Here is a 24,121-nt window from a genome sequence, read left to right on the forward strand (position 1 = left end):
TATACTGTATACTCTGCACAGTACCACTCCTCCTGCCATATATACTGTATACTCTGCACAGTACCACTTCTTTCTCAAACACATGATTCTCCAGAGCAGTGATGGAGCCCAGGCTGGTGGTGAGTGACTTCTTTGTTGAGTTTGTCATGAAATATGGTGTAAGCCTCATTGTGCCATGACTCATACAGAGCTCTGCTACATCTTTTAGGTTTGCTGGTCCAAACGCACAGCTGCATAGCCCCCTCAGTCTGTCTGTGTAATTCTAAACCACTAGACCCCCCTCCCTCCGGGCAGCTGTGAAACTGGCTGAAAGCAGTTCTACTAGCCATGTGCTTCTTTGTGTATGAGAGGGTAATTCCAGATTAAATAACTCGACCCCAAGTAGCGATATAGGTGTGAAACTTACATTTTTGGAATGTGCATTAATACACCTAAACACCAGTGCGTTTTCTAAGCTTCAACACCATCAGCGTAAGAGAAATGGCCTTCTACTTAACCGGGTCTCATAGCCAAGCCATGTTTAGACTTACATGTAAGCTAATTTTGTGAGAAGTCATATAATACATTCGTTGTCCTTCTATGAGGTTTCCAGCATATGCTATGACGGTTAGGAGTTTTAACCCCTTCCCGACCTTTGACGCACCGTATGCATCATGAAAACCTGTGCCAATCCGACCTGTGACGCAGCATATGCGTCATGGTCAGATTGCGCTCCAGCAGGCCGGGTGAAAGGGTTAACTGTAATTTCACCCGGCCTTCAGGGACAGGGGGAGTTGTACTTTAGCCCGGTGGGGGGTAGCTTCTCCCAACCCGTGGCTACGATCGCTCTGATTGGCTGTTGAAAGTGACATTTCACTTTCAATCAGAGCGATAGTAATATTTCACCAATGAAAATTAGAGAAATATTACAATCCAGCCATGGCTGATGCTGCAATAGCATCAGCCATGGCTGGAGATCGCGATCTGCCCCCCCCTCCACCGCCACCGATCTCCTCCCCTCCGGTTCTCCATCCTGTCATCTAGTGTCCCCCGCTCCCCTCCATCCTCCTGTCCACTCCCCCTGCTGTCCGCTCCCCCCCCGCTGTCCGATCACCCCCCCCTCATACTTACCGACCTGTGTCCCTCCAGGCATCCGTCCGTGTGTTCAATGGGCGCCGTCATCTTCCAAAATGGCGGGCGAATGCGCAGTGCGCCCGCCGAATCTGCCGGCCAGCCAGCAGATTCGTTACAGGTTCTATCACAGCGATCAAAATAAAAAAAATAATAAATAAACCCCCCCTTTATCACCCCCATAGATAGGGACAATAATAAAATAAAGAAAAATTTTTTTTTTCTTTGCCCCACTAGGGTTAGGGTTAGGGTTGGTTCACACTGCAGATAAATACACAATTCCCATGAGTTCACAGGGAAAAATGAAGGCATACGAAGTAAATAAAATGTAATATTTTATTGAAGAAAAATAAAGTTAAAAAAGACCATGACACCTATACAAGACCAGATAAATCTCAATTAAAAACCAAGGTGGATACAAAGCAATGATAAATGTACAAAATTGACCTACTATACAAATACTGCCAAAATGCAATGCAAAAGTTTGCCAAAACAGGCTAACATAAATATAAATACACAATGTATAAGGGCAGATGTGCATAGAAACCATATATTAATAGTAAAGTAATTGTCTGTATATACTATAATTGTCTTATCTTGTAATATCGTTTTTTATAATTTTTGTAAACACTGCCTAATCTTTGTGGAGTAAAAGTTATGTTTACTAGCTTTGTTTTCCTTGCTCTAAAACGTACCCCCCAACGTCCTCTGAAGTAAATTATGCTACTGATTGGGTTGGCTCCTGACCCCCTATTAGTCATAGGAATAGGAGCTGGTGGCAGCAGAGCACACTGAGCTTGTTGGGTATAGCTGGCAGTGATGGAACGGGGTTTATAAGTGTATTACTCAGCAGCGGCTGGGAATGATTATATGCCCAATAGCCAGTACACGACCGGGCAGCCTTTCTGGTGACAGTTCACTGACTGACCTGAGGGTAAGAGGGCGCCAGAGAGCTGCAAATAGATCCCTGAAGAAAGAACTGGGGCAACCAAACACCCCCGATTCATGACAAGTTCAGTCATAGAGAATGGAGACAGACACCAATTCTGAGCAGAAGATACTGTGATTGCAATGTCTGCACTGGGGCCTCTTCTGTCCTCTTGCAGCCATCTTAGTCTGGTGGAAAATGATTTCTCTGCAGTCTGTTCAGTTCTGAATGGCTTCTGCTGTGCATTGTGTGGTTGGGTAGAGGTGGCCGGTGGTTGAGTTTTGACCATCTGATATAGAGAGTAGAGTTTTCTTGCCCCTATTTGGGAGAAGAAGCCCCGTCAGGCATGAGCCCAGTCTGTGGATGATCTTGCCACAAGGGCAGGGTCGTTGCATTGAGTACAATGCTGTAGCGCTGCCTTACCGAAGAGCCAATAGTGGGAGATATTATGAGGTGATGCCAGAAAGTGCAGCTATGGGCTCAGATGAGCGCAGCCAGCAGAACCTTCCATCTGTAAAGAAGCTTCACTATTTCTCCATCCAAATTTCTCTTCTCTGCAGGAACTGGGGCTCAGACCTTTACTCCAGTGATCGGAAGTGGTTTAATCGCCATGGCAGATTTACTAATATTGTCCTCTATTGGTACATTGTGGAGACCGTCATGAATCTTTGGACATTTCCTCTGGCATGCACCACCTCTTGTTTGGCAAATGTTATTTTTCCTAAATTTTAATCCTCGTGTTTCTCTGCCTGAGTTTTGTCCTTTTGTTGAGAAACAATGTTTAAAACTGGATTCAACATTCAGCTCCAAAATGCACCAAAGTCTATGCAGAAGCACAATGTGCAGCAGATAATGAGCGGCGTAAGTGTCTGCTATGCCCTACGCTCCTTTTCTAATAGGGTTGTCCCCTTCATGTGTAGGGAGGAGAACCAAGCTAATGGTCCCTCTTGCGTGTCTGGGCCAGAACTCTCGGGACTGTCACCATTGTTTCAGGGGGAAGAGATTTCTGACCGGAGCAGTTCAGGACACCTGACTGATGGAGGCTGGTCTGACATAAATAGCCGTGTGCGCGGGATGATGGGGCTTTTGGCGGAGAACCAGCGTGAGAGCTCAGAGACGGTTGACTCTCTTCTCAACTTACCCACGCCAGCGATTGGTGCCTTCTCACCCGGTTAGAAGTGCCTTCCCGACTGACCACCCAGGACCCAGAGAGATCACCGCACAGTGACCAGTACGGACTGCAGAGCATCGTTTCACTTACCACCGCAGAGGCACCGCTCAGTCCCATCCCTGCAGTGCCAACTGAGTGCTGGCCTGTTCCTTTGGCCGTGACCGCTGGACTGTATACTTCTTCTGTGGCCTTGCCTGCTGAACGGTTTGCTACATCCGCTGTGCCGCGGACCAACACCTCTACAACATCTCGTGCCCGGACCAGGAAATCATATGCCGAAGGACCCAGAGGATTCACCACTGCAAGGAGCAAGTGCGTCGCCTTTCTGTGGGACCGGACTGGAGACTTCTCGCGCTGCCTGCGGTGCCATCGAGGGATCTTCCAACCAACTCCTACCTAGGCCCAGAGACTGATAAGATGAACTGTTGTTATCGTTACATTTATACCCCAATGCTTGATTTATCATTGTGTTACATAAAATCCCTGTTAACCATTGCTCTGCCTCCTGTGTGTCACTGCATCCTACGCACCTGCTAGCATCCTACACAGGCACCCTAATACTGGGGCGTGCGGGTGTGTCTGTATTTCGGCAATTCCACCAGAGTAGAGGAGGATGGGATGAGAGGTTCCCAGGAGCAGATGAATGGAAGAACATTACCATCTTATGCCGTGCCACGTCTTCCCCGATGAGTGTGTGATCGAAGGAGGCTAATTTTCTCATGACTGACTCACTCATGGAGAGCTAAACACAATTTGTGTGAGAGCCGCGGAATACAACTGATTCAATTACCGTCTCCACTTGTCAGAATAATCCTATAATGTCGGCAAAACAATGGCTGTGACAAGACGCGCAATCAGCCAAGAGAAAGATTAGTGCGCAGCCACTTTTTTCACTGACAGTATCATATATTTCTGGGACATCCCGGGGTGTAAGCTTCTAAAGAAGTTCTGCAGTGTGAGCTGTGCTAACGACTTTGTGGTGACAGATACCTGCCAGGCATGAGCCCGATCGGCAGGAGAGTGCCCACTTCTTATCAGTTAGCAAATGATTGGTGCACCATTCATGTGACGGGGTATGTGACACGGCAGACGGGGACAGCCGACCAGTGAACAACGCAAAAAAACCTTCTTCGGAACTGGGAGAATATTCCACCGAACATAGATATGATTCCTTAGAGTCTGCCATGTGAATGCAACAGAAATAATTAATCCGGGATCGCCACCCGGTAATCCGACGGCAAGGAGAATGCGGCACTGGTCCTTTGAATAGCTCCTGTACTCCAGCAGGGTATCCGACGTGGGCGACTATAGTACGTGGCAGATGATCTGCAGTCTCCAACAGTCCATGTAGTGGCAACCGGATCAATCCGCAGCAGCAGATCTTTGCCCTTCCAAGACATAGCACCAACAACCAGAACGCTTCTTGGGTAGAGATGCTCACATGCACCTCCTTGTATTCCTGGTGCTAATGTACTAAAGGCACTAATTCAAAGAGTGAAAGGAGGTCCCTGCAGTCCAGTCTCCGGCCAGTCTGTATGTTGTGAATAAGGAAGGCCTCCGGCCTCCACCAGATGCAGGACAGGGAATGCCAACCGAAGCCTAATGATATTATGCACCATGAAGGTCGACTCAGGGCAACACACTGTTACTATTCAACAACGATGCTTCTTGTTGGTCTCAGGACCTTCACAGTGCAGACTATGTGACTGCAGATCCTGCGCACTCCAGGAAAATAACAGTAAAACATCACAGAACATAACCGGCCATGAGCTGTCGGCAAGACAAGCGAGATATCTCCATGGTCGGCTCTGGCGTGCAAAGTCAGCAGCACTTAGAGGCATAAAACATTATGAAATCAAGGTCTGCCCTTTCATAAGAAGCCACATATGGCAGCACGCCGTCTCTGCAGGAGGGTTCTCCCTGTCTTCTTATGAAGGACTACTGATCCCAGAATAGGGCAGTAATCAGACAGTTACAAGGCCCCATGTGTGACAAAGGGATAAGGGCAGAAGATGTTTTGTGTGGGGCGTACAGGGGCCTCCCCAGTTTTTATGCCCAGCTCTGGCTCATTATTGTTGGGGACATTGTTAGGGCTTTTCTATTGAGGCTCATCCTTGTCGGACCCAACCCATTAAGAGATGGGGTTCCTGTAGAGCGGTATAGACTCACCCCCACTTCCTGTAGAGAGATATACTGTAGACCAGCTCCCATTTCCTGTAGAGTGGTATAGACCTGCCCCCACTTCCTGTAGAGATATATAGACTCGCCCCCACTTCCTGTAGAGAGATATACTGTAGACCAGCTCCCATTTCCTGTAGAGTGGTATAGACCTGCCCCCACTTCCTGTAGAGATATATAGACTCGCCCCCACTTCCTGTAGAGAGATATACTGTAGACCAGCTCCCATTTCCTGTAGAGTGGTATAGACCTGCCCCCACTTCCTGTAGAGAGATATAGACTCGCCCCCACTTCCTGTAGAGAGATATAGACCAGCTCCCATTTCCTGTAGAGTGGTATAGACCTGCCCCCACTTCCTGTAGAGATATAGACTCACCCCCACTTCCTGTAGAGAGATATACTGTAGACCAGCTCCCATTTCCTGCAGAGTGGTATAGACCTGCCCCCACTTCCTGTAGAGAGATATAGACTCACCCCCACTTCCTGTAGAGAGATATACTGTAGACCAGCTCCCATTTCCTGTAGAGTGGTATAGACCTGCCCCCACTTCCTGTAGAGATATATAGACTCGCCCCCACTTCCTGTAGAGAGATATACTGTAGACCAGCTCCCATTTCCTGTAGAGTGGTATAGACCTGCCCCCACTTCCTGTAGAGAGATATAGACTCGCCCCCACTTCCTGTAGAGAGATATAGACCAGCTCCCATTTCCTGTAGAGTGGTATAGACCTGCCCCCACTTCCTGTAGAGATATAGACTCACCCCCACTTCCTGTAGAGAGATAGACCAGCTCCCACTTCCTGTAGAGCTGTATAGATCCGCCTCCACTTCCTGTAGAGGGATATAGACTCGCCCAAACTTCCTGTAGAATGGTATAGACCAGCCCCCACTTCGTGTAGAGATATATAGACTCGCCCCTATTTCATGTAGAGAGGTATAGACCCACTTCCACTTCCTGTAGAGATATAGACCCGTCCCCACTTAATGTAGAGATATAGACTTCCCCCACTTCCTGTAGAGTGATATAGACCCACCTCCACTTCCTTTAGAGAGATATAGACTCCCTCACAACTCACAATTCCTGTAGAGAGATATAGACCCGCCCCCACTTCCTGTAGAGAGATATAGACTCCCCCACTTCCTGTAGAGGTATAAACTCCCTCCCACTTCTAGTAGAGAGATTTAGTCCCACCCCCACATCCTGTACAGAGCTATAGACTTGCCCCCACTTCCTTTAGAGAGACAAAGGACCCAACCCACTTCCTGTAGAGAGCGAGAGACACTCGGCCTCAATTCCTGTAGAGAGATATAGACTCGCCCTCACTTCATGAAGAGAGATATAGACTCGCCTCCACTTCCTGTAGGGAGATATAGACCCTCCCCACTTCCTGTAGACAGATAGACTCCCCCCACTTATTGTAGAGAGAGATATAAGCCCGCCTCCAAATGCTGTAGAGATGTATAAACCCCACTTCCTATAGAGAGATATAAACTCACCCTCACTTCCTGTAGCGATACCACCTCCACTTCCCGTAAAGAGGTATAGATTCGCCCCTACTTCCTGTAGAAATATATAGAACCACCTCCACTTCCTGTAGAGAGGTATAGATTCGCCCCTACTTCCTGTAGAGATATATATTCATGCCTTCACTTCCCGTACTGAGAGATAGACCCGCCTCCACTTCCTGCAGAGAGATATAGACCCGCCCCCACGTACGGTAGAAGTATAGACTCACCCCTACTTCCTGTAGAGAGATATAGACTCACCCCTACTTCCTGTAGAGAGATATAGAACTACCTCCACTTCCTGTAAAGAGGTATAGATTCGTTCCTACTTCCTGTAGAGATATATATTCATGCCTTCACTTCCTGTAGTGAGATATAGACCCACTCCCACTTACTGTAGAGAGATATAGACTCACCCCTACTTCCTGTAGACAGATATAGAACCACCTCCGCTTTCTGTAGAGGTATAAATTCGACCCTACTTCCTGTACAGATATATATTCATGCCTTCATTTCCTGTAGTGAGATATAGACCTGCCTCCACTTCCTATAGAGAGCTATAGACCTCCCACCACTTACTGTAGAGGTATGGACTCACCCCTACTTCCTGTAGAGAGATAAAGACTCACCCCTACTTCCTGTAGAGAGATATAGAGCCACCTCCGCTTCCTGTAAAGAGGTATAAAGTCGTCGCTACTTCCTGTAGAGATATGTATTCATGCCTTCATTTTCTGTAGTGAGAGATAGACCCGCCACCACTTCATGTAGAGAGCTATACACCTGCCCCCACTTCCTGTAGAGAGATATAGACCAGCCCCCACTTACTGTAGAGAGGAATAGACTCACCACTACTTCCTATAGAGAGATATAGAACCACTTCCGTTTCCTGTAAAGAGGTATAGATTCATCCCTACTTCCTGTAGATATATATTCATGCATTCACTTCCTGTAGAGAGAGATATAGACCCACTCCCACTTCCTGTAGAGAGGTATAGACTCACCCCTACTTCCTGTAGAGAGATATAGACTCACCCCTACTTCCTGTAGAGAGATATAGAACCACCTCTGCTTCCTGTAAAGAGGTATAAATTCATCCCTACTTCCTGTAGAGATATATATTCATGCCTTCACTTCCTGTAGTGAGATATAGACCCGCCACCACTTCATGTAGAGAACTATAGACCTGCCCCCACTTCCTGTAGAGAGATATAGACCAGCCCCCACTTTCTGTAGAGAACTATAGACCTGCCCCCACTTCCTGTAGAGAACTATAGACCGGCCCCCACTTCCTGTAGAGAGGTATAGACCTGCCCCCACTTCCTGTAGAGAGATATAGACCAGCCCCCACTTTCTGTAGAGAACTATAGACCGGCCCCCACTTCCTGTAGAGAGGTATAGACTCGCCCCTACTTTGTGTAGAGATATATATTTATGTTCCTACTTTAAGTACAGTTGAGGCCCCTCCCCCACTTCCTGTAGAGCTGAGGCCACTTCCTATAATCTGTCTCACCTTCTCTGCTGCTGATGGATGACACCTAACAACAGACAGCGGACATTAAATCACACACAGGCGAACATCCATCGGGCAGCCATTTGTAGGAATTTTTCAGGGATGAGACAAATGATGTGCAGATTGTCTATTTCTCACGCGAGATCGAGTCTGCAGATATGGGACCTTTCTATCCAAATATATGATCCATTTATATCTATCATTACATGGCCCCCCGGATCACACAGCCCCCATCACACGGACCCCCGGATCACACAGCCCCCCGGATCACACTGCATCCCCCCGGATCATACTGCCCTGTGAACGTGCATGTGGCTGGAGGATAGTCGGGTAGGGGGTGCTGAGTGTGGGATCTCTATCATGGAGTCAGCGCCGGCCGCCTTCAGACATTATCGATGCGTCGTCTGCTGTGTTCCGCAGATTGGCGCTGTCTCCACCGCGATGATTGACTCAAAGTAAACTTACGGAGACTCGTCTATGATGTGACTGCGGACAAGTCCCTGAGACAAGAGCTGTGACCCCCAGAATAATGGGATAATGACACTTTCCTGACGAGTGAGTCGCATTTAACTCTTCAAAGCCGTCGAGAGGAGCGGCGCAGTCCAGGTTTCCATCTGTGATGAAAGCCGCCTCTGTTCCGGGAGCGTCTCCGCCGCAGACAGATGGTCATTAGTGAAGGTGGCCATCTATTGTCTCCTGGGTTCTGAAGATCAATAAACAGAAGGAATTTGATATGAACGCAATCAATCGGACGGCAAGAGCGTCTGTACCGGATCCTGCCTGATAATGAAGTGCTCACATATGGACGGAGCCGCTTCTCCTGCCCATTAGAGACACGTTTACTCCAAACTCATTTTATGAAGTTCATAAACAAACGAATGGCACCGGAGGGAGCGCGCCGCTGCCAAGAGCCACTGTCAAAGCGCCAGACCCCAAACCAGCAACAGGCGGCCAGCGTATGATACAGCTCCACACAGCGGGCCGCCACAGACAACGCCATTCAAGCCACAGACAGGGACTGGATAACAGGAATGAGGCAGAGCAAGCCGCCGCGGACAGCACCATCCGGGTCACGGACAGGGAACTGGATGACAGGAATGCAGCAGAGCAAGCCACCGCGGACAGCACCATCCGGGTCACAGACAGGGACTGGATGACAGGAATGAGGCAGAGCAGGCCACCGCGGACAGCGCAATACGGGTCACGGACAGGGAACTGGATGACAGGAATGAGGCAGAGCAAGCCGCCACGGACAGCACCATCCGGGTCACGGACAGGGAACTGGATGACAGGAATGAGGCAGAGCAAGCCGCCATGGACAGCGCAATACGGGCCACGGACAGGGAACTGGATGACAGGAATGAGGCAGAGCAGGCCACCGCGGACAGCGCAATACGGGTCACGGACAGGGAACTGGATGACAGGAATGAGGCAGAGCAAACCGCCACGGACAGCACCATCCGGGTCACGGACAGGGAACTGGATGACAGGAATGAGGCAGAGCGGACCGCCATGGACAGCACCATCCGGGTCACGGACAGGGAACTGGATGACAGGAATGAGGCAGAGCGGACCACCATGGACAGCGCAATACGGGCCACAGACAGAGAACTGGATGACAGGAATGCAGCAGAGCGGACCGCCATGGACAGCGCAATACGGGTCACGGACAGGGAACTGGATGACAGGAATGAGGCAGAGCAAGCCGCTGCTGACAGCACCATCCAGGTCACGGACAGGGAACTGGATGACAGGAATGCAGCAGAGCGGACCGCCATGGACAGCGCAATACGGGCCACGGACAGGGAACTGGATGACAGGAATGGGGCAGAGCGGACCGCCATGGACAGCACCATCCGGGTCATGGACAGGGAACTGGATGACAGGAATGGGGCAGAGCAAGCCACCGTGGATGGCACCATCCGGGTCATGGACAGGGAACTGGATGACAAGAATGCAGCAGAGCGGACCGCTGTGGACAGCGCCATCTGGGTCACGGACAGGGAACTGGATGACAGGAATGCAGCAGAGTGGACCGCCGTGGACAGCGCAATACGGGCCACAGACAGGGACTGGATGACAGGAATGAGGCAGAGCGGACCGCCATGGACAGCGCAATACGGGCCACGGACAGGGAACTGGATGACAGGAATGCAGCAGAGCGGACCGACATGGACAGCGCAATACGGGCCACAGACAGGGACTGGATGACAGGAATGAGGCAGAGCGGACCGCCATGGACAGCGCAATACGGGCCACGGACAGGGAACTGGATGACAGGAATGAGGCAGAGCAAGCCGCCGCGGACAGCACCATCCGGGTCACGGACAGGGACCTGAATGACAGGAATGGGGCAGAGCGGACCGCCATGGACAGAGCAATACGGGCCACGGACAGGGAACTGGATGACAGGAATGAGGCAGAGCAAGCCACCGCGGACAGCGCCATCCGGGTCACGGACAGGGAACTGGATGACAGGAATGAGGTAGAGCAAGCCACCGCGGACAGCGCCATCCGGGTCACGGACAGGGAACTGGATGACAGGAATGAGGTAGAGCAAGCCACCGCGGACAGCGCCATCCGGGTCACGGACAGGGAACTGGATGACAGGAATGCAGCAGAGCGGATCACCGCAGACAGCACCATCCGGGTCACAGACAGGGAACTGGATGACAGGAATGGGGCAGAGCGGACCGCCATGGACAGAGCAATACGGGCCACGGACAGGGAACTGGATGACAGGAATGAGGCAGAGCAAGCCACCGCGGACAGCGCCATCCGGGTGACGGACAGGGAACTGGATGACAGGAATGAGGCAGAGCGGATCACCGCAGACAGCACCATCCGGGTCACAGACAGGGAACTGGATGACAGGAATGGGGCAGAGCGGATCACCGCAGACAGCACCATCCGGGTCACAGACAGGGAACTGGATGACAGGAATGGGGCAGAGCGGATCACCGCAGACAGCACCATCCGGGTCACAGACAGGGAACTGGAGGACAGGAATGGGGCAGAGTGAACCGCCAAGGACAGCGCAATACGGGCCACGGACAGGGAACTGGATGACAGGAATGGGGCAGAGCGGACGGCTGCAGACAGCACCATCCAAGCCATGGACAGGGAACAGGAGGACAGGAATCGAGCAGAGCGGACCGCCACGTGCAACACCATCCTGGCCATGGACAGGGAACTGGATCACAGAAATGGGGCAGAGCGGACCATCAAGGACAGCGCTATCCATAAATGTTTTAGCCTCAATTTTTTCGTTTTCACATGGGTAACAGGATAAAATGGATGCTAATATTTGTTGGGCAATTTAACCTGAGTACACCGATACCTCACATGTGGGGTAAACCACTGTTTGGGCGCACGGCAGGGCTCGGAAGGGAAGGAGCGCCATTTTTCTTTTTGAGTGAAAAATTAGCTCCAATTGTTAGCGGACACCTTGTCGCGTTTGGAAAGCCCCTGTGTGCCTAAACATTGGAGCTCCCCCACAAGTGACCCCATTTTGGAAACTAGACCCCCTCAAGGAACTTATCTAGATGCCTAGTGAGCACTTTGAACCCCCAGGTGCTTCACAAATTGATCCGTAAAAATTAAGAAGTACTTTTTTTCACACAAAAATTCTTTTAGCCTCAATTTTTTCATTTTCGCATGGGCTACAGGATAAAATGGATCTTAAAATTTGTTGGGCAATTTCTCCTGAGTACACCGATACCTCACATGAGGGGGTAAACAACTGTTTGGGCACATGGTAAGGCTCGGAAGGGAAGGAGCGCCATTTGACTTTTGAATGAAAAATTAGCTCCAATCGTTAGTGGACACCATGTTGTGTTTGGAGAGGCCCTGTGTGCCTAAACATTGGAGCTCCCCCACATGTGACCCCATTTTGAAAACTAGAGCCCCCAAGGAACTTATCTTACATATGTGTGTTGAGCACTTTGAACCCCCCAAGTGCTTCACAAAAGTTTATAGCGCAGAGCCGTGAAAATAAAAAATAATTTTTCTTTCCTCAAAAATTATTTTTTCTTAGCCTGCAATTTTTTATTTTTACAAGGGTAACAGGAGAAATTGGACCCCAAAAGTTGTTGTCCAGTTTGTCCTGAGTACGCTGATACCCCATATATGCGGGGAACCACTGTTTGGGCGCACGTCGGGGCTCAGAAGAGAAGTAGTGACTTTTGAAATGCAGACTTTGATAGAATGGTCTGCGGGCGTCACGTTGCGTTTGCAGAGCCCCTGATGTGCCTAAACAGTAGAAACTCCCCACAATTGACCCCATTTTGGAAACTAGACCCCCCAAGGAACTTATCTAGATGTGTGGTGAGCACTTTGAACCCCAAAGTGCTTCACAGAAGATTATAATGCAGAGCCGTGAAAATAACAAATTATTTTTCTTTCCTCAAAAAAAAATTGCGGGCTAAAAAATAATTTTTTTTCACAAGGGTAAAAGGAGAAATTGGACCCCAAAAGTTGTTGCCCAGTTTGTCCTGACTATGCTGATACCCCATATGTGGGGGAATCACTGTTTGGGCGCACGTCGGGGCTCAGAAGGGAAGGAGCGCTGTTTTGAAATGCAGACTTTGATGGAATGGTCGGTGGGCGTCACGTTGCGTTTGCAGAGCCCCTGATGTGCCTAAACAGTAGAAACCCCCCACAAGTGACCCCATTTTGGAAACTAGACCACCCAAGGAACTTATCTAGATGTGTGGTGAGCACTTTGAACCCCCAAGTGCTTCATAGGATTTTATAACGCAGAGCCGTGAAAATAAAAAATCTTTTTTTCCCACAAAAATAATTTTTAGCCCCCATTTTTTTATTTTTCCAAGTGTAACAGGAGAAATTAGACCCCCAAAGTTGTTGTACAATTCTACCTGAGTACGCTTATGCCCTATATGTTTGGGTAAACCACTGTTTGGGCGCATGTCGGGGCTCGGAAGGGAGGGAGCACCATTTGACTTTTGGAATGCAAGATTGGCTGGAATCAATGGTGGTGCCATGTCGCGATTGGAGACCCCTGATGTGCCTAAACAGTGGAAACCCCTCAATTCTAACTCCAACACTAACCCCAACACACCCCTAACCCTAATCCCAACTCTAACCATAACCACAACCCTAACCCCAACACACCCCTAACCACAACCCTAACTCCAACACACCCCTAACCCTAATCCCAACTCTAACCATAACCGTAACCACAACCCTAACCCCAACACACCCCTAACCACAACCCTAACCCCAACACACCCCTAACCCTAATCCCAACTCTAACCATAACCGTAACCACAACCCTAACCCCAACACACCCCTAACCACAACCCTAACCCCAACACACCCCTAACCACAACCCTAACCCCAACACACCCCTAACCACAACCCTAACCCCAACACACCCCTAACCCTAATCCCAACTCTAACCATAACCGTAACCACAACCCTAACCCCAACACACCCCTAACCACAACCCTAACCCCAACACACCCCTAACCACAACCCTAACCCCAACACACCCCCAACCCTAATCCCAACCATAACCCTAACCCCAACACTAATCTTAACCCTAATTTCAACCCTAACTCTAGTTCCAACCCTAACCCTAAGGCAATGTGCCCACGTTGCAGATTCGTGTGCAGATTTTTCTGCACCGTTTTTTAAAGATCCACAGGTAAAAACACGGATTTCCAGTGTTTTTGGTGCGGATTTCACCTGTGGATTCCTATTGAGGAACAGGTGTAAAACGCTGTGGAATCCGCACAAAGAATTGACATGCTGCGGAAAATACAACGCAGCGTTTCCGCGCGGTATTTTCCGCACCATGGGCACAGCGGATTTGGTTTTCCATATGTTTACATGGTATTGTAAACGTGATGGAACACTGCTGCGAATCCGCAGCGGCCAATTCGCACCGTGTGCACATAGCCTAATTCTAACCCTAACCCTAATTCTAACCCTAATTGCAACCTTAACCCTTAACCTAGTGGAAAAATAAACATATTTTCTTTATTTCATTATTTTCCCTACCTATGGGGGTGATAAGGGGGGCTATATTTAATATTTTTTTTATTTTGATCACTGGGATAGGTTCTATCACAATGATCAAAATGTGCCTGGAATGAATCTACCGGCAGATTCGGCGTGCGCACCGCGCATGCACCCGCCATTTTGGAAGATGGCGGCACCCATCACTGAAGACGGATGGACACCGGGAGGGACACTGGGACTTGGTAAGTATGGGGGGGTGGGATTGGACAGCAGGGGGGGGGGTGGAGGGGAGGACGGGGTCAGGCAGCGGGGAGAGGAGGGCAGCGGAGGACAGGACGGAAGGGAGGAAAGACTGACAGCAGCGGCAGATTGCCGCTATCAGTCGGTGGCGGGGGCAGATCGCGGTCTCCAGCCATGGCCGATGATATTGCAGCGGATTTCATAGGTGAAATATTGCAAATTGCTCTGATTGGCTGTTTCACTTTCAACAGCCAATCAGAGCGATCTTAGCCACATGGGGGCAAAGCCACCCCCCCTGGGCTGAAGTACCACTCCCCTGTCCCTGTAGGTCGAGTGAAATTTTAGTTAACCCTTTCACCCGATCTGCAGGAACGCGATCCTGCCATGACGCCACATAGGCGTCACAGGTCGGATTGGCACCGTCTTTCATGACGCCTACTTGGCGTCACAGGTCGGAAAGGGGTTAAAAGGCCAGTACGGCGAAAATACTGCAATGGAAAGCTTTATAACCTAATTATTTCCACTTTTTGCCATACGCTCCATCCTCAGGACTTTGTAGATTCCCCAGGTCATTCTCGTTGCAGTATTACAATATTCCTGCTGCATGAGAATGTCCTCAGGAATCAGCAGAGGAGTCTCATACTGTAATAATGGACAGAACATGAGCTAGAACTTGTAGCCATGATATTCTCCCCTCTCAGCGGTTCAGCAGTCTTTACATTCTCCAGGTCATTCTCACACCACTGGAATACAAGCACGAGCTACGAATAAGGATCGTCCGTGGCATTCCCTACTGTAAGCAGCTGGGTGCAATGAGAACAACCCCGGGTCACTCTCACTATTTATGATTGTGAGGCCCCAATTCACTGAATTTAGAGATTTTTGGTCTTTGCTTGTGACCCCAGAATTGCATCCTCCTGCCGGCCATCGTTACGGTCTTCTGGTTCTCTATGCCATGAACATAGGGGCTGTGATTGGGGCCGTTTGCCCCTCGGGGGAGGTGCGGACTCCTGGCTCCGCTCCGTATACCCTGTGATCCAGGAGCCTCGCTGGTTTCAGCTTCTCCAGTTTAATGCGCGCGAAGCCAAAACCTGATGAGAGTTTTCCGAGCGAGCGGGTGGAACAGATGTCAGGCGCTAATCTGTATACCTGGAATATCTGAGCGCCAATCCTCTGCTCAATGTCTGTAGGATCTTCCCGAGGCGGCGCTGCCCCGCTGTCAGGCAGATGTCAGCAGCAAACAAGGGGGACCTGGATAATTCATCTGTAATAAGGCAATTAATCTCCGCCATCTCACCTCCTGACAGCGGTGGCAAGGAGATATTTCATGTCTGACCCAAGTGATCAGCAGCCAGGAAAAATGAGAGTAAACTTCCCACAGCTGAGGACATTGCTACAATGTATCCAGCCTGGAGAACCCCCACAAGGGCCACAGGCTCCCAGTTATCCTCCCATCATTGTGGCCCCTGACTGGTCAGTACTGGAGAAAGGAGAAGACGTTTGTGGACTCGGTAAAGAGTTTATGAGGGATGTGAAATAATTGTCTGCTGATAGACGGTGCCGGACCCTCCTCATGTTTTACGGGTACTATTGCAGCGCTCAGGGGTCCATCTTGTCCCCTTTTTTCAGAGAGTCAAATAAGCAAAGGTCTCCCATTCTCCAAAATCAGTAAGGAAATTGCAATCTCATTGCACGAACTCCGTCGCTTTCTTCCTCCAATAATTCATTATTTGGGGGTAAAGACAGAATTGGTGCCATTATAATCACACTGTACACTTAGGGTTTCCTCTTTTTTGTGAGATTTTTGGAAAAATTGAGTTAAAAATGACTTTTGTAAATAAATCCTAATGAAGTGTCCGTGGTCCTGAAGTTTGGGGTCTGTTCAGATTGAGCGGTTTGGCAGCACAGGTGGACAGCAGACCCCTCACAGTATCTCTAAGGGCTCAGCAGGTGAGATGGAATCACGGAGACTAGGACTAACTGGAAACTCAGGAGCCGACGGGCCGATGGAGGGGAACCCAGGAGAGATGGACGCAATTAGTACTGATAATGGAGGAACCCAAACATGGGACATTAGAGTCAAAGTCCTAAGACACCGGTGTGCCTCAATGGGCCTTAAATAGATCTAGGGAGATGACAACCTGCAAATCCCGACGTGGGTCACAGCAGAAGGCATCGGTCCCAGGGGACGGAAGCGGAGCCTGGGAAACCCAGGGCAGGTGTGTGACAGAATCTGCGAGGTCTTTGCTGCACTTTGTTTGGTGATGAACATGAATCGAAATTAAAAGAGACATTAGGGCCGGGGAACACATCAGCCGCCCCACACACCGGTGACAACGGTTCCTTCCATGTCTGTGATTTCTCTTCTTCCAGACACTTTCCCAAGAGTTCGTACACATCCAGCTGACATGAGACTTGGGACCCTCGCTCATATAAAGGAAGGGGAGACTCTGGCTTCTGAAGATAAACTTTCTTTTACTACAGAGCTTGTTTAGAGGGCTGCGTAGGCCGCACTGGAGGTCTGCACAGGCTGCTGCAGCGATATCTGCTCCGCTCAGACATTACCAGGATCGCTGCTGCCTGTGACTGGCTGCAGTCGTAAGATGTTCAGGGCGGTGGTCGTGGGCGAGAGGCTGCTGTTGTGTCACACCCTGGCACCGCACTGTCAGACGCTTTCCTGGTCCTCCTGTGCTCTGCGTGTGGTGCCTGACACTGACGTTCTGGTAGCTGTCCTCTGCGGTCTCCGATTCTTCAGCTTCAGGATCGGCAACACGCATCACCGGACATCCAATTCGATTTATAAAAGAGAAATACTCTGTGCTGCTTAGGGACCCCGCTTTTTGTGCTAGGTAACCCTCAATGTGTCACCTACCACAAGATCCGCACACTCCAGTCCTGAAATCCTCTGTGCTCCTGGCATGCACAACCGTTTCCAGCTACATAACTCTATCTGGGACCCTTAGAAAACATGCACCCTCCTCTCCTAAAATACTCTGTGCTGCTGAGGGACCCTGCTTTTTGTGCTAGGTAACCCTGAATATGTCACCTACCACAAGATCCGCACACTCCAGTCCTGAAATCCTCTGTGCTCCTGGCATGCACAACCGTTTCCAGCTACATAACTCTATCTGGGACCCCTAGAAAACATGCACCCTCCTCTCCTAAAATACTCTGTGCTGCTGAGGGACCCAGCTTTTTGTGCTAGGTAACCCTCAATATGTCACCTGCCACAAGATCCGCACACTCCAGTACTGAAATCCACTGTGCTCCTGGCATGCACAACCGTTTCCAGCTACATAACTCTATCTGGGACCCCTAGAAAACATGCACCCTCCTCTCCTAAAATACTCTGTGCTGCTGAGGGACCCTGCTTTTTGTGCTAGGTAACCCTGAATATGTCACCTACCACAAGATCCGCACACTCCAGTCCTGAAATCCTCTGTGCTTCTGGCATGCACAACCGTTTCCAGCTACATAACTATCTGGGACCCCTAGAAAACATGCACCCTCCTCTCCTAAAATACTCTGTGCTGCGAGGAACCTGCTCTTCCTAATATTTAACTCTGTATCCTATAAATGTATCTCTTCTGCTTTGTAAATCGCAATCTCCCACCCATCGGGATGATTTCTGTGCCCAGCGGAGCCTGGCGAAACAGTCATGATCCCCAATTACCCAGAAGCCTCGGAGTGTTGTCATCATTAACCTGCAGCCCAGAGCCCAGGAGGAGCCGTCCTAATGAGGGGGAATTGGTTAATTAAGTGTTAATTAGAGAAGAGCAAGCCAAACTCATTCAGCTGGAATCCCCTCCCCCGCCCACAGTATTAAAGCTCCGCCAGATGCTTAGAATATCCTTACAATAGATAGACCCCGTATAATAGCAGAGCAGCAACATACAGTGGGTACGGAAAGTATTCAGACCCCTTTACATTTTTCACTCTTTGCTTCATTGCAGCCATTTGGTAAATTCAAAAAAGTTATTTTTTTTCTCATTAATGTGCAGTCTGCACCCCATCTTGGCCGAAAAAAACAGAAATGTAGAAATTTTTGCAAATTTAATAAAAAAGAAAAAAACTGAAATATCACATGGTCATAAGTCTTCAGCCCCTTTGCTCAGACACTCATATGTAAGTCCCGTGCTGTCCATTTCCTTGTGATCCTCCTTGGGATGGTTCTACTCCTTCATTGGAGTCCAGCTGTGTGTGATTAAACTGATAGGACTTGATTTGGAGCGGCGCACACCAGTCTATATAAGACCTCACAGCTCACAGTGCATGTCAGACCAAAAGAGGATCATGAGGTCAAAGGAACTGGCCAAGGAGCTCAGAGACAGAATTGTGGCTCAGATCTGGCCAAGGTTACAACAGAATGTCTGCAGGACTCAAGGTTCCTAAGAGCACAGCGGCCTCCATAATCCTTACATGGAAGAAGTTTGGGACCACCAGAAGTCTTCCTAGACCTGGCCATCCAGCCAATCTGAGCAATCGTGGGAGAAAAGCCTTGGTGAGAGAGATGAAGAACCCCAAGATCACTGTGGCTGAGCTCCAGAGATGCAGTAGGGAGATGGGAGAAAGTTCCACAAAGTCACCTATCACTGCAGCCTCCACCAGTCAGGCCTTTATGGCAGAGTGGCCCGACGGAAGCCTCTCCCCAGTGCAAGACATATGAAAGCCGCATAGAGTTTGCTAAAAAACACATGAAGGACTCCCAGACTATGAGAAATAAGATTCTCTGGTGTGATGAGATGAAGATAGACCTTTCTGGTGATAATTCTAAGTGGTATGTGTGGAGAAAACCAGGAACTGCTCATCACCTGCCCAATACAATCCCCACAGTGAAACATGGTGGTGGCTGCATCATGCTATGGGTTTTTTTTTTTTAGCTGCAGGGACAGGACGTCTGGTTGCCATTGAAGGAAACATGAATGCGGCCAAGTACAGAGATATCCTGGATGAAAACCTCTTCCAGAGTGCTCTGGACCTCAGACTTGGCCGAAGGTTCACCTTCCAACAAGACAATGACCCTAAGCACACAGCTAAAATAACAAAGGAGCGGCTTCAGAACAACTCTGTGACCATTCCTGACCGGCCCAGCCAGAGCCCTGACCTAAACCCAATGGAGCATCTCTGGAGATCTGAAAATGGCGTCCACCAATGTTCACCATCCAACCTGACGGAACTGGAGGGGATCTGCAAGGAAGAATGGCCGAGGATCCCCAAATCCAGGGGGGAAAAACTACTTGTATCATTCCCAAGAAGACTCATGGCCGTACGAGCTCAAAAGGGGCTTCTACTCAGTACTGAGCAAAGGGGCTGAAGACTTATGGCCATGGGAGATTTCAGTCTTTCTTTCTTAATAATGCTTTGTATAATTTATACGCTGTACTATTCGGTTGCAGCTTTGGATGTGAGGACTGGATGCTTTGTATCATGATACCCTGTACCAGTCATTTGCAGCTTTGACTGTGAGCAGTGGATGTTTGTATAATGAATACCATGTACCATTCGGTTGCAGCTTTGCATGTGAGCACTGGATGCTTTGTATCATGATTCCCTGTACTATTCAGTTGCAGCTTTGGATGTGAGCACTGGATGCTTTGTATAATGGATACCATGTACCATTCGCTGCAACTTTGAATGTGAGCACTGGATGCTTTGTATAAATGATACCCTGTACTATTTGGTTGCAGCTTTGGATGTGAGCACTGGATGCTTTGTATCATGATTCCCTGTACTATTCAACTGCAGATTTGGATGTGAGCACTGGATGCTTTGTATAATGGTTACCCTGTACTATTCAGTTGCAGCTTTGGATGTGAGCACTGGGTGCTTTGTATAATTGATACCCTGTACCATTCGGTTGCAGCTTTGGATGTGAGCAGTGGATGCTTTGTATAATGGATACCATGTACTGTTCAGTTGCAGCTTTGGATGTGAGCACTGGATGCTTTGTGCATTGATACCCTGTACTATTCGGTTGCAGCTTTGGATGTGAGCAGTGGAGGTTTGTATAGTGGATACCCTGTACCATTCGGTTGCAGCTTTGGATGTGAGCACTGGATGCCAAGGCTCATCGCTTTGCAGACTGAATCAGGCACGAATAGAAAACGATATCAGATTTATTTAAAATTCTCAGATTTGGTAACAATATCCTAAATGTCATCTACAGATCAGATGACGTCTGTCCCCTGCGGTAATCTATGAGCGATGGAGGCGAGGTGGCGATGATGGCGGTGGGAGCGGCACATATAGATGGGTCCTATGGGGCACGTTCCTCTACGGTTCACGTGTCGCGATGGATAAACCACTAATTAGCTGGACTTTGGGCAGCCGCCATTGTATGTCATCTTCTATTGTACAGGAGCGTCTCACAAAATTAGAATATCATCACAAAGTGGATCTCCTATATTCTATAGTCATTACACAGAGTGATCTATTTCACGTGTTTATTTCTGTTAATGCTGATGATTATGGCTTACAGCCAATGAAAACCTAAAGTCATTATCTCAGTAAATTAGACTAAGGACCTTTATAAACACTTAGGAGCCTTTACGGATGTTTAGTGTTAATTATTCTGTGTCAGTAGCTCCACAATCATGGGGAAGACTGCTGACCTGACTGATGTCCAGAAGGCGTCACTGACACACTCCACAAGGAGGGGAAGCCACAAAAGGTCATTGGCAAAGAAGCCGCTGTTCACACAGTGCTGGATCCAAGAATATTAATGGAAAGTGGAGTGGAAGGAAAAAGTGTGGTAGAAAAAGGAGCAACCGGGATAACCGCAGCCTGGAAATGATTGTTAAGAAAAGGACATCTACGATGTATTGTCAAGAGGAAGATGAGACACCAGACCCAACAATGCAGACGAGCTGAAGGCTGCTATCAAAGCAACCTGGGCTTCCATAACCCCTCAGCAGCGCCACAGGCTGATCGCCTCCATGCCACGCCGCATTGATGCAGTAATTGATGCAGAAGGAGCCGCGACCAAGTACTGAGGGCATTTACTGATCATACATTTTAGTAGGAAACATTGCAGATTTTACAATAATTTTTCAAGCTGGTGTTATAAAATATTCTAATTTACTGATAATGACTTTTGTGTTTTCATTGACTGTAAGCCATAATCATCAACATTAACAGAAATAAACACGTGAAGTAGATCACTCTGTGTAATGACTATAGAATATAGGAGATTCACTTTTTGTATTGAAGAACTGAAATAAATTCACCTTTTGATGATATTCTAATTTTGTGAGAAGCCCCTGTAGATCTCCTGCCCGCGGTCTCTGGGCCGTCTGACCACTCGGGCGTTAATATGGGCCCATGATGTGGGAAGACCTCGGGGTGAGAGCTCGGAGGCCAGCGATCCTTAGCTATAGTCTACAATCATGGTGGTCTGGTGGCGAGGGTCAGCGCTCCCTCCAGGACCGTGGGTGGTGGGAATGGAGTCTGTGATGGGAAGGACATGATTACATGGAGATACATGAACATATGAAGTGGGAAGAACATGCATCTGTCATGAGCATACATGAGCGTCTATGACACTGAGCAGCACGCGAGGGATCTACGTAGAAAACGATGGAGCCGGGACGTGTCCTACCAGGATCCTGCCCCAGGGCAGATAACATTCTCCAGCCACGGCCTCCACACTTTCTCTAGAAATTTGTGCTTATATTTTCCGTACTGTTCCTTCTAGTTTTTGTGTTTTTGTTTCCACATTTCCCGGTGTGGACAACAAGTCCCAGCGTCTCCAGGTATGAAGTCTCATTACATCCCTACTGTCTCCTTCTGTCGCTCGTCTCGCCTGTTTGTTCTCATCTCTCGCTGTTCTTGTAATTCCGACTTTTTCTCTCCCCTTGGCCGTCTTGTAGACGCAATGATCTTCCTGAAGGAATCCCTCAGTCTGTGGTCGGGTCCTTCAAGCAGTCATGCTCGCCACTCTTTGGTAAGATCTGGACACTTTGGTGTGTCGGTGGAGGAGGAAAAGGGCACAAGGTTGGGGAGGCCACATTCGGAATCCAGTGGATGCCACTTTGTATCATCTCAGGAGCACGAAGAGAAGGAAAGACACCAGCCAGGTGGGAGATCCTGAGAGCGGAGGGCAGGCGGAGCTGCTGGGGGATGCTACAGCTGCAAAACAAGAAGACAGGTCCAAGTTATCACAAGGTCCAGCAGAATGTGCAGAGACGTCATCTACAATGTAACAGGAATGGAACCCAATGGAAAAGCCACATCAAGTCTGAACCAGAGCTGCAATCATAATTCTGCACGATACAGGAGCTCACACAGAAGCCTGCACCCACAGCTGCCAGCCTGGGGCCATGAGAAGTCATTCACAAGAGCGTGCGTATGTCACATTTGTCCTGAGAAAACTGACGACATGGCTGATGGATGATTATTAGGGCGCGGAAAACAATCCAATGTCAGCAGCAAAATATGCAAAGCAATCGATAGTATTAGTAAAGAGCCTTAAATGAGCATTGAGCGATCTGCTGCGGGTCAGCGCTCGGCACTGGCAGCACTTTGTCCTTATTATGGAACGTAACTATTCGGAGGATCCGACAAGATCCGCAAATGCTTCCAATGATGAGAACATCCATTGTGAACAAACCCTCGGAAGTATATGGAACCCGGGATATCTATCAAATGACATAAAACATTTCAGCAATTATGAAAGAACTTGGACGAGCCTTGTGCAGGATTTCAGCTCACTGTACATTGCAAGCTGCTGAGTGCAGTTCAGTTGTCCGATCGTTCAGTCTCCAGCACCGGTCACTTCTCATGGATGCCGCGCCTCTAAATTAATTTTGGGTTTGGGTTCGTGTTCAGGAGAGGGGAGAGGATTGGAGGCCGAGAACACGTGGAAGCTGCCGGCAGGATCTGAGCTGAGCAGCACTGAGCAGCTTGCAGTGTATTGTAACAAGAAAGATTCAGAAAACAAAATACTTAGAAATGTTTAACTAAATCCAATTCCAGAAATGTTTTATATCATAAAATACATTAAGTGGGCAAAAAATATGTCACTTTCCTAAAAAACAAACTCCAGAACATCAGCAGATTTATAACGCAGACTTGATTGTTTCCGTTATGTCCTGTTGTGTTTGACCCTGGACCCCAGGATTCTGCAATTCTGACTTTTATCAATTAATTGACAAGGGACGGAATCTACTGTATCAATCCTGCTTTCTGGGAGGACATTGAGGAGGATGGACTCACCTTTTGTCGGGGAGATCGTTTTTTTCGGACACTCTCCCTTCTTTATGGTGACATCATCAATGGCCACGTCTCCTTCTATCCCTTTTCCAATGACGCATTCAAACACAATCTGGGGAAAGAGAAGACACGAGGGCAACAAAGGACCCATCATTAGGAACGAAACCCGGGCACCGATACATTACCCATTCATCATTCTACAGCAAGATACATTCAGTCTCAGCGAGCGGATCCGGATTGTGCCGCCGCACGAGATTAATCCCCTGAAAGATTTATTTCCCACA

At 48.8% G+C, this 24,121-nt stretch overlaps 1 protein-coding gene across 3 annotated transcripts in view; it reads right to left on the minus strand.

Annotated features, from left to right (window-relative positions):
- Positions 1–20,725: 20,725 nt before the first annotated feature.
- Positions 20,726–24,121, minus strand: part of MDGA1 (MAM domain containing glycosylphosphatidylinositol anchor 1) — a 404,144-nt gene continuing 400,748 nt past the window's right edge. For all 3 annotated transcript variants that reach the window (XM_069768297.1, XM_069768296.1, XM_069768295.1), the window contains 2 exons: positions 23,841–23,949; positions 20,726–22,754 (listed from right to left, as the gene is read on the minus strand). In XM_069768297.1, coding sequence (XP_069624398.1) covers positions 22,663–22,754; positions 23,841–23,949 — 201 coding nt within the window. In that variant the 3' untranslated portion in view covers positions 20,726–22,662. The remainder of the gene's footprint in view (positions 22,755–23,840; positions 23,950–24,121) is intronic.

The sequence above is a fragment of the Ranitomeya imitator genome, chromosome 5 (assembly GCF_032444005.1).
Source record: "Ranitomeya imitator isolate aRanImi1 chromosome 5, aRanImi1.pri, whole genome shotgun sequence".
NCBI classification, from domain to species: domain Eukaryota; kingdom Metazoa; phylum Chordata; class Amphibia; order Anura; family Dendrobatidae; genus Ranitomeya; species Ranitomeya imitator.